We start from the raw sequence: 14,515 nt of genomic DNA, 5'->3' as shown, positions 1-14,515 counted from the left end.
ATAAAGCCATCCGATCAGCTCCATGTCCCTCCGCTGACCTCTCGCTGCTGACTGGTGCCGGTACCAAAACATGTAGGGGTAGTTGTCATCTCCACGGTAACAGTCGAGACGGGCTTTCTCTTGTTCGGGTTTTATCAGAAGATTTGCAGGTGATTGTTGGATCATAAGCGACAATGACACAATGTCTGGAGGACGAAAAGGAAATCTCAGGGTTCCTGTGGATCCTTATATCTAAACTGTGCAACACGGATTATACTTTATATATTATAATTATTCAAATCACTTTACATTTCAAGCAAGAATCTTGTTTTCAGCATTAATATTATTACACTTCTGTATATATTGTAATATGCATATTGTTATATATTGTAGTACAATCTGCACATTTTTACTTGGACTCATTTTGTTTATATAAATATTTTAAATTTGTGACTATCTAATTCCCCCCTGGGATAAATAAAGTATTTCTGATTTTAAAAGTCTTAACAGGCATTGAGTTAATTAATCTTAAAATGAGACCTTAACTGGTTTTGAGATGTCTTAAATTAATCTTTCAAAAGTCTTTAAAAAGGACGTGTGAAGCAGGATTCTATGAATATTTCTTTGCATTGTCAAATCTACCAAACGCCTCGTGCATTAAAGTCCCGCAGATCTGTAAAGAAGTAAAATTGGCATAAAGTCATAAATGTAACTTTCCTTCAGCTGTAGGAACCAACTGAAAGTAATCAGAAAGGTTTGTTAGTCATGAGAAATGACATCTTATAATTCTTACCTGAGAGCAAAGACAAAGAAAAACACAGAATGAGAAACATTTTAAACCTTTTTTAAATCCTCATAATGTTCTCTGTGGTGATCTTAGCTGTGACTTAAACAGACACGCAAAGTTATGAATGAAAATCCATCTGTGTGAATTCTTTTATTGGACTTTTGTAACGAAGGAGGAGCTTAAAACCGTCATGTCGGCGTGTTTCCACTGCTCTCTGCTGTTCAGAGTTGTGATTCTCATGAAGATAAAATGTTACTCTGACGTGAAATAACTATTCTTGTGACTTATGAGGAGTTATTGTATTTATTACAAGAAACTCAACACAACCTGGTGTTAAAGCTACACAATCACTCATGCAAACCAAAAATCCTTTTTAATATCTGAAATGAAACGATCTCGTCATATTTGTTTGTCTCCCGGCGTCTCACACCAGACGCTAGCGCAACAATTAATCCGGATTAAATCATCAAAGTTAATATGAACAGCTGGTACAATAAACAAAGTGATGTATACACTGTTTACTGTGGGTGTAAAGGAATTCTCTAACCTCTTTTCTTTCTGTCACTTTCGATTGTCTAGAAAAGTTTAGTGTACGCACCTTCAAAGTGCTTGAATTTGACTGGATTTTTATAACCCCCTTACTCAAACATCTAAACATGTTTGTAGCGCCGTGTATTAAAAGGAAGTCGCCCCTTTCTGTATGACTATATTACAATCCTGTAATGTTTGGATACTGCGTCACATGGCTTCAGTGGTTTGTGTTGGTGTTATCTGCTGCATCATTATGGAGGTTTTTGTATGAGAGAGGCACTTTCTTTATTACTGTGTAATACTAGCTGCTCCAAAGTATTCTGCACTGTCTTCAGGGTGCGTCAGGTTCAGGATGTGAAGATGAGCCGTTGTCTCTCCATCTCCACTCACTTTAAAGCGGCTTTCAAATGATGGCTGAACTGTAGGACTTGTATAAGCCATGTAGGCGATCAGCTTTAAGGAAGTGTCTCCTGCCGAGCGCTGGTACCAGAGAACAGTGTCATAGCTCGTGATATTATGTGTGAGGCTCAGCTTGGCTTCAACATTTGGATTCATTAACAGTTCAGTTGGTGTCTGAAACACTTGTTTGTCTTTACTTAGAGAAACTCCTGTAAAGAGACCAAAACACAATGTTAAGTAGTCCTGTGATGTTGTGCACTTGGAATAAACTACTGTGAGAACATCGGCAAGAAATAAGCAATTAATGATTTGTGGACGTAAATATTCCACCTCAGTTCCTCAACCTATAAAGGTTTTTGAGGGTTAATTCCAAATGAAATTAAAAATAGTGTCTTCATGAATGTGCAATACCTTTAATCCAGAAGACGGTGATGATGGAAACAATGAAACGAGATGGCATCATGTTGAATGTGAAGAACCAGCTAGAGTCTCTCAGCTTTGTGGATCAGGAGGAGGGACAGGAAGTGATGTAAATCAGAGAATAAGTTGACACTGAGAAACTCTTTCTTTCAGTCGGTTTGTCTTTTAGGAACAAAAATCTGCCTTTCTGTTTTCTCTCACTGAACAAAGGGAGGAGGATGAACCTGTGAATCTTGATCTATGCTCAACACATCAGCGAGCGGCGAGTGCCTACACGGCTAAAGTGACGTCACGCTCTCAGACTTTACGAGGGTCCCATGCTGCAGGTTTTCTCCCGTCTGTGACGAGCCCCCAGGCAGAGCGCCGGGTTTTAAAGCCAATTTGTGGAATTACAACTTCTGTGTGTTTGTTGTAATAACTTTATACGTTTTTATCAAGTTAAATTAATCTTCATTTAACGTGGAATTCAGCAGCTTTCAGATAACATTTTACCGTTTGAAGTTTCCCCACCTGAAACAACTTTACTTTTAAAAATGGAAACACGGTTGTGTTGGCTAATGATGAGCTGATTGCCAGATCAAACCAACATACAACCACAAAGCAGGTGTGTCTGTGAGCAGTTTATGTCTTATTATAAACCTCTCATGAGAAAAGATGGTACAGAGTTTTTGTAAAGTTCAGAGGGGATCTTTGTCAGCGTGCTTCTCTAGCTGCACAGTAGTAGACTGCACTGTGCTCTTGTTTTACAGGTTCCACTATAAGAGAGCCATTCTTTGCTGTATTTCCTCCTAAATCTCCGGACATATTAAAATCCTCTTTATATGTCTCTTCCATTTGGACATTTTTATAGTACAAATGTCCAATGAGTTTCATAGCTGTGTCTCCAGGTGACTGCTGGTACCAGAGCATCACCCTGTAGTCAGTTTTATCATGGCTGCAGGAAATCTGCACTTTGTCTCCAGGTTTTGTGACGAGATCAGAGGCAGACTGACGGACATCAAGACCCAGACAAACACCTGGATGAAGAGAGAAAACGTATTTACATTGTGATGGAATCCAAATGAAGCCATTTCCTCATTCATACGAGCTAATTGTATTTAAGTTCTCACCTAACAGGCAACAAAAAAAGAGAAAACTGATCATGTTTACTTCCTCAAGCAGTTAGTGTCCAAACTGTGACCCAGAGTTCAAGAGGTTTAAGCTTCTGACATGAGATCAAGCTGTCGGAGTGACTGACACCCAGCTGATGCTTCTACTGAGGTTTAACAGCATCACTGTAAACTCTCTGGATGGGAGGGGTCTGTTCAGGTCCGCTGTGTGATGATGAAGTGGCAAATGATGGCATGAAAGCAGAGCAAAGTGTGTGTATAAGAATATAGAGTTTTTATATTTAAAGTAGTTTATATAGACGGATTGCAATAATGTAAACACACAAAGGCAAACCTGAGACGAGGAACATTTATTCATGCGACACCTGCACAAATAAAAAGCTTTTACTCATTTCTTTTAGTGTTTCTCATTCCTCTGGGACTTCAAGTTAAACAAAACAATATAAATGCTTCCTGTTCAATAAATAAAATTGGTCGGCTTACGCGAGCTGCCTTTTTTTATTTCTCACAAACCTTTTAAACTCAAAAATAAATGACAAATAAACAAAATCTCTGTAAATCACTCGAATTCTTGACACAACTTTGACTTGGTGTTTTAAAAATACATTTTTGGAAGTCAACTGAGAATCTTTGAAGACAAGAAACCCCCCCCTTAAGTTGTTTCAGAGTTTTTGTATGAGGCCGAGGGGGTGTGCAGTCAGTGTGCATAGCTGGCTGCACAGTAGTACACGGCGCTGTGCTCGGGGGCCTTCAGGTCGTCTACAAACAGAGAGACATTCTTTGCCGTCGCTCCGCTCAGATCTCCAGTGATATTAAAATGTTCTTTGAAATTGTCCTCATATTGTTTGTTGTTGTAGTTCACGTGTCCGATGCGTTTCAGAACTCGCTCTCCAGGGGATCTTCGGTACCACTGCATGAGCGTGTAGTCGGTCTTTTCATGGCTGCAGACCAGCTGGACTTTCTCTCCGGGTCTTCGGAGAAGTTCTGGAGGAGTTTGGTAAACTTCAACACCCAGACAAACTCCTGGAAAGAGAGAAAGATGATGATGATGCAGAAACTATAAACTATAAAGGGAATATTCCTGATTAGGGCTGCAACTGATCATTTATTTTCATTATGGGTTCATCTGCAGATTATTTTCTAAATGAATCGTCTATGAAATGTTAAATAGTGACAAAGGTCCATCAGAGTCTCTTATTCATGTTATTATGATATAAAACAGAGAAAAGCAGGAAGTCTCCATATCTGAGAGGCTGAAACATTTCTTAAATGATAACTCTATTATCAAAATAGTTAGCGATAATTGTCCAGTTGATTATTACTCTAAGCTGATGAAGTGATTACCAATGAGCCAAGATAAAAAGAATAAAGCTGACATGATGTCCTCGTGTCTGAATGAACTCTGAGCGGCTCCGTTTACTGTGGACTGTACATCCTCCTCCTCCCCCAGCCACATCACATCCCATCGTGCTGATGAGTGGAGCTGCAGAGTATTTCCTGAGCTCCAGCTCCACCTACTGGAACTATAAAAGTCAACTCAAGAGCCCCTCTGTGCTTTCTTTGATGGCTCAATACTTGTTTTGATGGCCCCCCCCCCCATAGTCTGGCTGTCCACCCACAACTGTGTAGACAATGAGGGTGATGCTCTCCCCTGGACGCTGTCTGTACCAGTACATCTGGTTATGAGAAACATCTTTGTTGTGGCTGCAGTTCATCTCTGCAGATTTGGAAACAGACCTCCAGCTGATTTCAGGGTATTGGGTCACATCCTGGCAGCGACCTGTGTGGAGAAGTTTTTTAAATGATTTACAGGGTGTCAAATTACTAAGTCAATATATTTCCTGTTCTGGATTTCTTTTCAATGCTAACAGTAGTTTGCTTTATGAATCGCATGCAGACAAAACGGTATTAGAGCTGCAACTAACGATTATTTTCATTATTAATTTAATCTGAAGATAATTTTATAGATTCATTGTTTGGTTTATAAAATAGTGAAAAATGTCCAAGATCATCAGACCAAAACCTGAAGATGTTCACTTTAATAAAATGTAGAAAAGCAGGAAGTCTCCATATTTAAAACAGCCTTTTCTGAACTTTTTGTGTGAAAAATGACACAAACGTTTAAAGGATTTGTTTTAATAGTTTGTTATTATTTGTCTGTCGATTGACTGAAGGATTAGTCGTTGCAGCTCAAACAGTGAAAAAGATTTAAATATTTGACTTAAATCTAGTGTTACTCTGTTTTATAGTCCATCCTGTGTCCATGTCAGGAAACACACTAACAATAAAACCTGCACCCATCTCTTCCTCTCTCAGAAATATTAGTTCTTATCTTTGTACCTTGAAGCCACAGAGACGAGAATACAAATGTGATGAGAGCTCGAGTCGTCATAGAGATGCTGTTAACATGAGAAGCAGCCGCAGCAGACATGAGGAGTGTCTGAGGCGGCTTTTTATAACGGGAGGTTACGTTTCTCCACAGAGGACCTCCCACTAAACTCTCCAGTCCTATCAGAACAACCACATTGGGTAGAATGTCTTATTCCAGATGCACAGAGCCGTCAGCTGTAATGCAGAGATGAGATGAGGTGTGCAGAGGTTTCTGTACGGAGGAGCAGTGATCTGTAGCACTGTGTAAACTAGCAGCACAGAAGTACACTGCACTGCTGTTCAGGCCTTCAACTGTTAATGTGCACTTCTGATTTGTGTCTGCACTCCCTTCTAACTGCACAGCCAGTCCAGGCTCTGGGTTTCCAAAGGTTGTCAACATGTATCCCAGGAACTGCAGATTATTATTCTTCGTTTGTTTGTACCAGAGGATGCTGTTGTAGTTGTCAATACTGTGCGAACAGCTGATTGTGGCTGTTTTTCCAGGTTTGTCCAAGAACATGTCAGCTGGAGTCTGGTGGACTTTGTCACTGAGAGAGGAACCTGTGGAGAGAAGTTCATACAAATCATACAAAATACAACAATGATCATAAACACGGTAGATAAAAAAACAGTTATATCAAAATGGAAATAATGTAAAAACACAGCTTAAGATGTCTTTAAAGAGTTGTGATATTACCTGAAACCAGAACACAGTTAAGAGCAAAGCAAAGGAATACGATGAGCATTTTGTGTTTTCTGAATGTTTGGTGATATTGAAGAAAATCTGATCATCTGTTTGTCGGGACAATGAATGAAGTCGTTGTCCCAACACCCTCTTTGAGTAAACCCTCCCCAGTCTTCAGGTGGGAGGTGTCATTGTGCACAATTCATGTTAAAGGACTACCCCCCGAGGATGTTTATCAGGAGTTGATGTGCACCTTGTCTGGTAGCCTCTGACTGTATGAATGTGTGTGTTAATGCTGACGTGTTGTAAAGCGCTTTATAAATGCAGAGCAGTCGCTGTCAGTGTGTCGTCACGTCACAGACATGAAGAGCTACAGCTGGGAGTGTCTCTGTGTTGTACGATGTTCTGTGATTATACTCGAGGTCCCCCTACAGTACAGCAGATAAATACACTCACTAACCACCAACAGTGCACTGTCTGGGGTTTTTGTTCAGCTCTCACATGTGTCTGTATCACTGTGTTGACTCACAGCACAGAAATACAAGCCGTTATCTTCCGGCTGCACATCCTTCACTGTGAATGTCCCGCTCTCAGCGTCAGGCTTGGTGGATGAAAACTTCTCCTTTTTGAAATCTCCAAAGTCATGATCTTTGTTGCCAGTTGTTGTGAACACGATTAGTTTCACTGTTTCTCCTGGCAGCTGTCTGTACCAGTACATCTGGTAGTAGCCAGCACCCTTGGTGTGGCTGCAGTTCATTGTTGCATCTTCACCCTGGTTTTCCCAAAGTGTGTCCGTCTGTGTGACATGGCTTCCATCAGTTAGACCTGTGTGTTAACAATAAAGGTTACCTCGGCTAATCTTTAGGATTTGTATGGTATTCTTTGACTTGACTTCCAAAATGACGTGTAATTTACCTGAAGTCCACAGCAGAAACAGTGATAATCTGAGCAGGTGTGTCCTGATGATGATCTCCATGTTGTTGGACACAAACTGAGTGTCATAGTTACAGAGACTGAAGAGCTGCAGGTGGGAGTGTCACTGTTGGATCACGTGAGCTGCTCATTAAAGGTGGAGTATAAGTGGCACTGCAGGCCTACGTCAGTAAATCCCTCCCCTGTAGATTACCTTTACTTTAGATCAGTAACTTTATAAAGTTCTGTAAACGTGACGATCCTCGTTGTTCTGCAGTACGGCAGGTACCATATGAGACTCGCACCCGGACGACCAGAGAAGGTGGTAAACCGTGAAACCGTGATATTTAACCATGGAAATCTCACAGTGTTACAACCCTACTTCGGGACGACAGGGAGTGTTGTAAGCATGTATGTATAACTATCTTAGCTGAACGAACACGCTAAAAACCAAAAGGACGCAGTAACGAAGTAAAAACAAAAGGTTGCAGTGATTTACATTATGATGCATTCAGTAAAGGTTTTCAGCGTAGTACTTTAGAACGTTTTGATGTGTTGAAAAACTTGTTTTTGGTGAATAAAGTTGTTTAAAGGATGTTTTCACAGCAAATATAAAATAAATATTAGAGAGGGAATATGACCGGTTTAACTTCCTAACCAGCTGTAAATCTAAATATCTCAAATATATTTAGATGTAACATATCAGCCTGGCATGTTCATTTCATTTCAAAGCCTTTTATCTGCAGATATCAGCTCCAAACCATATAGAGAAAATGCTAAAACAATCTTTATTTCATACAACACCACGAGGAGTGTGGTGTCAGAATGGTGTCAAAGCAGTCGATACAATCTTCACAGGCTGCAGGTGTTCAGCACGTTGTCTCTCTGCAGACTGATGAAGGAGAGTGTTTGTATTGACGTGAGGGGAATCTGCAGCACTGTGCCGACTGGCTGCACAGAAATACACACCACTGTCATTTAAGGAAAGGTCAGAAACAGTGAGGCGTGAATGTTTACGGGGATCTCCGTCAAAGCGGATTTTCCCTTTCACGTCGTCCTCTGTGTTTATGTAATTCACATTCAGATATCCCAGAAGCTTCAGAGCTTTATGTTCGTCTTGTTTGTACCAGAGAATAACATCAGCATTTGTTACGTTGTGTGAACAGTGGATCTCACTGGCGACAGATTCACCAGTTTTCTTGGTGATGAAAGGAGGTGTTTGGAGGACACTGTTGGTGTCCGCGGCCCCTGTGGAGAGAAACACAAAAGATTTTAAATACTGAAATGATCAGCTGTGCAGTGTCTCACTCCTTTTGGAATATTCTGGTGTTTCTCACCATTATTTCCCGACAGATGAAGGAAACAAAGTATAAAGAGCGTAAATATCATGTTAAAGAAGTTTAGATGTGACGCCGTCTGCTTCCCCTTCCAGACGAGAGACTTCACTGTTACAGTTTAATGAGCCGGGAGGTGTCAGAGAGGAGGGAGGGGTTTCATCCTGCTGCTCTGAAAAACATCACGTCAAACTTCTATTCAAATCACGGGAACTAACAAAATCCTAAAAAAGGGTTAACTAACTACATGCAGGAAATTACACACAGTTAATGACATAATGCCTCATTTACATATTTAAACATCACATGTCAGAACACCTTTAACACAACATGTAATTGTGTTAATGTGAGTCATGAAGTGGGGAAGTGTCAGCTGATATGTGTGAGCTGTTTATTTGAGCCTGTTCACCTTCATGCAGGAGTTCATTAGAGCTCGTCTTCACTGAACACATGAATACTTGCTGCAGTGTGTCGATGTGTTTCACAGAAGAAGTACTGCAGTATCTGGAAGGTGGAGCTCAATATTAAAGAGTGCAGAAGTTATTGGATGCAGATTGTCAGTCATTAAAATAAGAAGCAGCAGGTGGAGCCAGACACACACACACACAGACTGACAGACAGTTCAACAGTCACTGCTCCTACTGTTGAAGCAGGTCAGTGAACGCACCTTGATCTCTGTGTTGATGCATCTGCTCCACCTGGATCCTCCTGCACACCAACACACAGACCAGAGAGCATGCTGGGAAACTACAGCAACACAAAGGTCCTTTAAATCCTTCAAACTGCACATTTCATGACTTTCATTTGTACGTTCTTTCATTTCCCCACTCGACAGACACAAACATGTCTCCTTATTACTGTAGTAATAATATTGATCTGCAGTAATACAGTAGTTTCATATTCACAGCTGATCTATAAGACAACATCTGATCACCACGTGCTGCTACTTTGCTCAGTTATTGTCTCAGATCAGCTTCACATTGTCTCCGTCAGCTTTGTTTGATACCCTGGAATGAAGACAAGAAGAAAAGACTTGATGTTTGTTTATTCATCATGTGAAGCTGCACTTTGTTCTCACATCAGTAAAGTTCAATGACTTCATGTACACGTTCACTTTGAGCACAATGTCAGCATGTGAAAGACAAGAATGAATCCTCTGCTGATGGATTATGATCAGGATAAGTACACTTCTATTAGCCCTCATAACAACAGCAACACATCAATGTGCTTCTAGACGTCTTTCTAACAGAACAAAGTGTCCAGGATAAAGCTGCTGCTTCCTCTCTGAACACATGCAGTGGAAGAGAAACAAGATAGAAATACATCAACACAAATATTCATCAAACATTGAGTGGACATGTTGATGCAGAGACAGCAACATGATGAGCAGTGAGAGCCTCCATGGCTCCACAGACAGAGGGAGCAGCTCCACCTAAACAAAGTCCCACATTACACAACCACTGATGACGTCAAGCACCGCCCACAATGTTTGAGTGACAGCTGAACAAACGCCACAACAATCAGCTGTCGGCACAAACACGGAGACGAAATACGTTTCAGAGTTTAAACACAGAGCTGAAGCCGCTTCCCTTAAATCACACGTTCACATTCATTTTAAAGGAAGAAGTCTTTTTAGTCTTAACATGTTTAATACAAACCCCACCCAGGATGAGGGTCATGTTCAACTTCACTGTTAACATTACAAGAACATTGTGTTCAAAGTAAATGTGATCTGTGATCAACATTCACAGGAAACTATCTGCTCACACTTCATCCTGGTGTCACACAAACCTCCTGCACTTATATTGTGATTATTATTCAGGTTCATTGTACAGCTGATCATCTGGAATATAATATGAAACATAGAACATGTCACTTAGTCCGGGGGGGTTAGTTTACTCACTGAGAGAAGAAGACTCCCTGAAGGAGAACCAGAGATTTACTTCTGTCTACTTGAGTTTACAGAACTCAGCAGTGGATCCATGAGAATATAAACGAACTCCAGCGTAGAGCGGCTGAGAGAATGTGTGGTGGACTCTGTGCAGGAGAGTCATGGTGTCAGAGACGCTGTAGAAGGACAGAACACCTGCTCTGTGATCCAGGTACACTCCGAGTCTGGAGGACGGACGACCTGAGACGGGAGTTTGGACTTTGTTGTAACAAAATGTACAACTGTTATCGTCACAATATAACATCCAGGATTTATCATTGAATCCAAATAAACATTCAAGCCCCCCCTGCTCTGCTGATGTTCTTGTATGCGACTGCTACACGAACGTCTCCCCCGCTCCACTCCACCTCCCAGTAACTACGTCCAGTCAGACTCTCTCTACTCAGCACCTGAGGATATACAGTGAATCTGTCTGTGTGACGAGAATAAGACTGTTGTTCACTCATTACTGTCACTTTTCTGCCCCCCTCAGATAATAACAGCTGTGTGTTTGCTGTGTTTGGATCCAGTGTGATGTCACGTGAATACTTTAAGAATCCAGCTCTGGTCTTGGGCTCTGCTGACAGTAAAACATCCACTTCAGTCCCAGTCTGTGAGATGTTTGTCCACTTCTCTCTCAGAACGTCCTGGAGTTCATCTGTGACTTGTGACACAGCCGCTGTCACTTCCTCAAAGTATCTGAGAGGGATGTTGATGCTGGAGGAGAGTGTAGACTCACTGAGTGGGGACAGTGAGGGGTAGTTGTGTAGAAACTGGTTGTGGTCCTCTGTGTGTGAGAGCTGCTTCAGATCAGCGTCTTTCCTCTTCAGCTCAGTGATCTCCTGCTCCAGCTTCTCCTGAAGCTCTTTGACTCGACTCACTTCACTTTCCTGCTGCGATCTGAGCTGCTGCTTCACATCAGAGCTTCTTTTCTGCATGAGACGGATCAGCTGAGTGAACATCTTCTCACTGTCCTCCACTGCTCTGTCAGCAGAGCGATTGATGACCTCCACCTTCTGCTGAAGCAGCTTCACATCTTTCTCTCCGTCCTGGATTCTCTGCTGGATGTTTAGTCGACTCCCCTCGAGCTCTCTCTGCCTCTCAGTCCTTTCTGCTGCAGCTGAGACTGTGTCGTGGCCTTTATGTTCCTCCACAGAGCAGAGATAACAGATACACTGCTGATCAGTACGGCAGAACATCTTCATCACCTCATCGTGACGAGAGCACATGTTCTCCTGGAGCTTCTGGGAGGGCTCCACCAGCTTGTGTTTCATGAATGTAGGTGATTCATAATGAGGCTGGAGGTGTTTCTCACAGTAAGAGGCCACACACTGCACACAGGACTTGAAGGCTTTCAGTTTTCTCCCAGTGCAGACATCACATCCCACATCTTCAGGTCCAGCATAGCAGTGATCAGCAGGAGCAGCTTGGAGTCCAGTCTTCTTCAGCTCCTCCACTAAAGCTGCTAACATGGTGTTCTTCAGCAGGACAGGCCTCGGTGTGAAGGCCTGCCTGCACTGAGGGCAGCTGTAGATATACTTCAGGTCCTCTCCATCCCAGTGGGTTTTAATACAGTTCTTGCAGTAGCTGTGTCCACAGGGAGTCGTCACCGGATCCTTCAGTAGATCCAGACAGATGGAACAAGAGATGGTTTCCCGGTCCAGCTGATCTCCTTTTCTGCGCCATTTCTCCTTCACTGCCAGCGACTGTGTGAGTCTCACTTCTAGTGAAACTAGTTTGAGTTGTGATACAAGCTCCTCCACATTCCAGGAAGAGGAGGGAACAAGGAAGTGTATGAGCGGGGGGGGGGGGAACCTTTGACTCTAACATGTCAACAAAGTAAAACACACATTTTAATTAAATGTATGGACATTAGCTCAACGATTGTCTTCATGTCATCAGCTGGGGAAGTTTCAGGGTGATATCTGTTCATTAGTTTGACTTTATTGACCTGTAGTGTCTTGTCTTAAAGAAATGAAGTCATTTAGAGCATAAAGTGTCAGTTTTAGGGATAATGTGCTTTTATATTTAAAGAGACACTTTAGATTCAAGAATCCTTACAATTCAAAATGTTAACCTGGGAAACAAACTGTTTTATTTTTCTTATTTTTAAGGGGTCAAATGTCGTGTAAGTATTTACTGCTTGTATCTGAATTCATTGTGTCTTCATCCACACAGTTATAATTGATCTAATGTATTCTATTTGAGAGTTCATAATCTATAAGTTATCAAACAAATGTATTATTTATTTAAAGTTGACTAACTTGTTGTGGAGCTTTTTTATCGACATCTTTATTCAACGCTCTGCTGATAAATAGAGCTGCAACAAATAGTCCACAGTGAAATAATTGGCAACTATTGTGATAATCGAGAAACCATTTCAGTAAATTTCATGCAGAAAATGCAGAAAATGATGTTTTCATCCTATAATATGGAGATTTTTTAGGAAAGATGTGTTTTACGTACAGGTATAAAGAAGATCTGATTCTCAAAGTCCTGTTAACGAAGGACTCAGTCCATCCTCGACAACAATGTAAAGTGTGTGTGTGTTGAGGTCCAGATTGTTCTGCACCGACAGGAGATATGTGTTTATTTTACTGTAGAGGAAACCTCGTGAAGGCCACATGGGTTCCTAGTGAGAAGATCGTGGAGCTTCAGTCTCCAGCTGTGAGTACACACACTCTGTGAAACAAACAATACACACACACTCTGTGATAAGCTGATACCTTATGCACGTCCTCCTCTATCATTAGCATGTCATTATACTGTGTCTTGTTGTTCTTACCAGGGAACGTTTTGGCAGACGATGGGCTTTTCTGCCAACGTCAAGCAGGTTCTCTTCCCCGAAGAGGCTCTCTACCTGATGGAGTGTGTGAGTGGCATGAAACCTGTTTCACCAGGGTGGAGCTCACATCATTCTTTGTGTTCAGTAATGTTTATATATAGCACTTGTGATTTAGGGTTGGGCCATGTGTAAGAATGTTCCAACATGTATGAACCATCCTCCCATCAGCTGGTGATCAACATGTCTCTTAGCTTTTGTAGTCCAATACAATTGTTCTTGGGAGGCTGTTAACCCTTTAAATGTGGAGCTCCCCGGGCGGCTGCGGGACATTGTTGTTTGCTTCATCCTGTTTGAATGGATCTAAAATGAAAGCCATCATAGCCAGAGCTCTGATTCTTTATGCAGCAGAAAGCTCAGGCTTCTGTCTTTGGTGCCATCTTTGTTGCACGCTCGTCACGACTTCATGACGTTGAGATTCGTCGGTGCAAATCTGTGTGACGACGTGCAGTGGTGCCAGAAGCTGCTCATAAACATAGTTTGTACATATTTTAAAGATATGAAGCATTTGAAGATACTCCAAGAAGTGACATCACAATAAGCAGAAATACCAGTGTAGGCGCTGGTGGATCATTTCTGCTGCATAACTGGTTGAACGACTCAATCGGCCCAAAACACATCCAGCGATGTTCAGCCGATCCCTGTTGTGATGTTTAAATACAGATGTGTGACTCTGTGAGTAGCAGCTTGAAATATGTGTTTTAATTTAGACCAGTGGTCCCCAAACTAAGGCCCGCCTCCAGATTTGGCCCGGCCCCCTGAACAATACCAGAGACGCATTATGATTTTTTTTTCAGTCTGGCCATGCAAATCCTAGACTAGGAAAATAGAACGGAATAATGGCGAAAAGGTTAGGTAAGAGAAAAATTGATTCAGAATGTTTATATATCAATATTTAACCTGCAGTGGTCAAACGATTATTTTTTTGTTCAATGCAAAGAAAAGCCTTTTTGTCTCATCTGTTATTTCCTGACTTTTTTCTGTGAAGATCCCGGAAAGGATTATTAATATTTGGTTATGTGTGGCTTTCTGGAAAACAATAAATGTTTACGTTTAGGCACCCCTGCGATCGTCACACTTTTTCTGTTACAAACTGACCCCGGCCCCCATCAGAGAAGGGAAAAGTTATGTTGCCCTCACAGGAAAAAGTTTGGGGACCGTATCGGAGAGAGGAGGCTGTGAAACAGGATGGTCACCCAGCTGGGTACATTTTCCAT

The 14,515-nt window shown here is 41.7% G+C and overlaps 1 protein-coding gene and 1 gene segment (V, D, J or C); both read right to left on the bottom strand.

Annotated features, from left to right (window-relative positions):
• Window positions 1-3,883: 3,883 nt before the first annotated feature.
• Window positions 3,884-4,681, bottom strand: LOC115011735 (Ig heavy chain V region MOPC 104E-like). The segment is given in 2 exon segments: window positions 3,884-4,248; window positions 4,570-4,681. Coding segments are annotated over 2 exon segments (438 nt in total).
• Window positions 4,682-9,394: 4,713 nt separating this feature from the next.
• On the bottom strand, window positions 9,395-14,515 carry LOC115011734 (tripartite motif-containing protein 16-like). The gene is given in 5 exon segments (XM_029436950.1): window positions 9,395-9,533; window positions 10,430-10,755; window positions 10,757-12,213; window positions 13,242-13,316; window positions 14,495-14,515. Coding segments are annotated over 4 exon segments (1,833 nt in total). The 3' UTR covers window positions 9,395-9,533; window positions 10,430-10,475.

The sequence above is a fragment of the Cottoperca gobio genome, chromosome 8, assembly GCF_900634415.1.
Source record: "Cottoperca gobio chromosome 8, fCotGob3.1, whole genome shotgun sequence".
In the NCBI taxonomy this organism is placed as follows: domain Eukaryota; kingdom Metazoa; phylum Chordata; class Actinopteri; order Perciformes; family Bovichtidae; genus Cottoperca; species Cottoperca gobio.
Note: the sequence above shows the minus strand (reverse complement) of the source record. Positions and strands in the feature narration are given on the sequence as shown.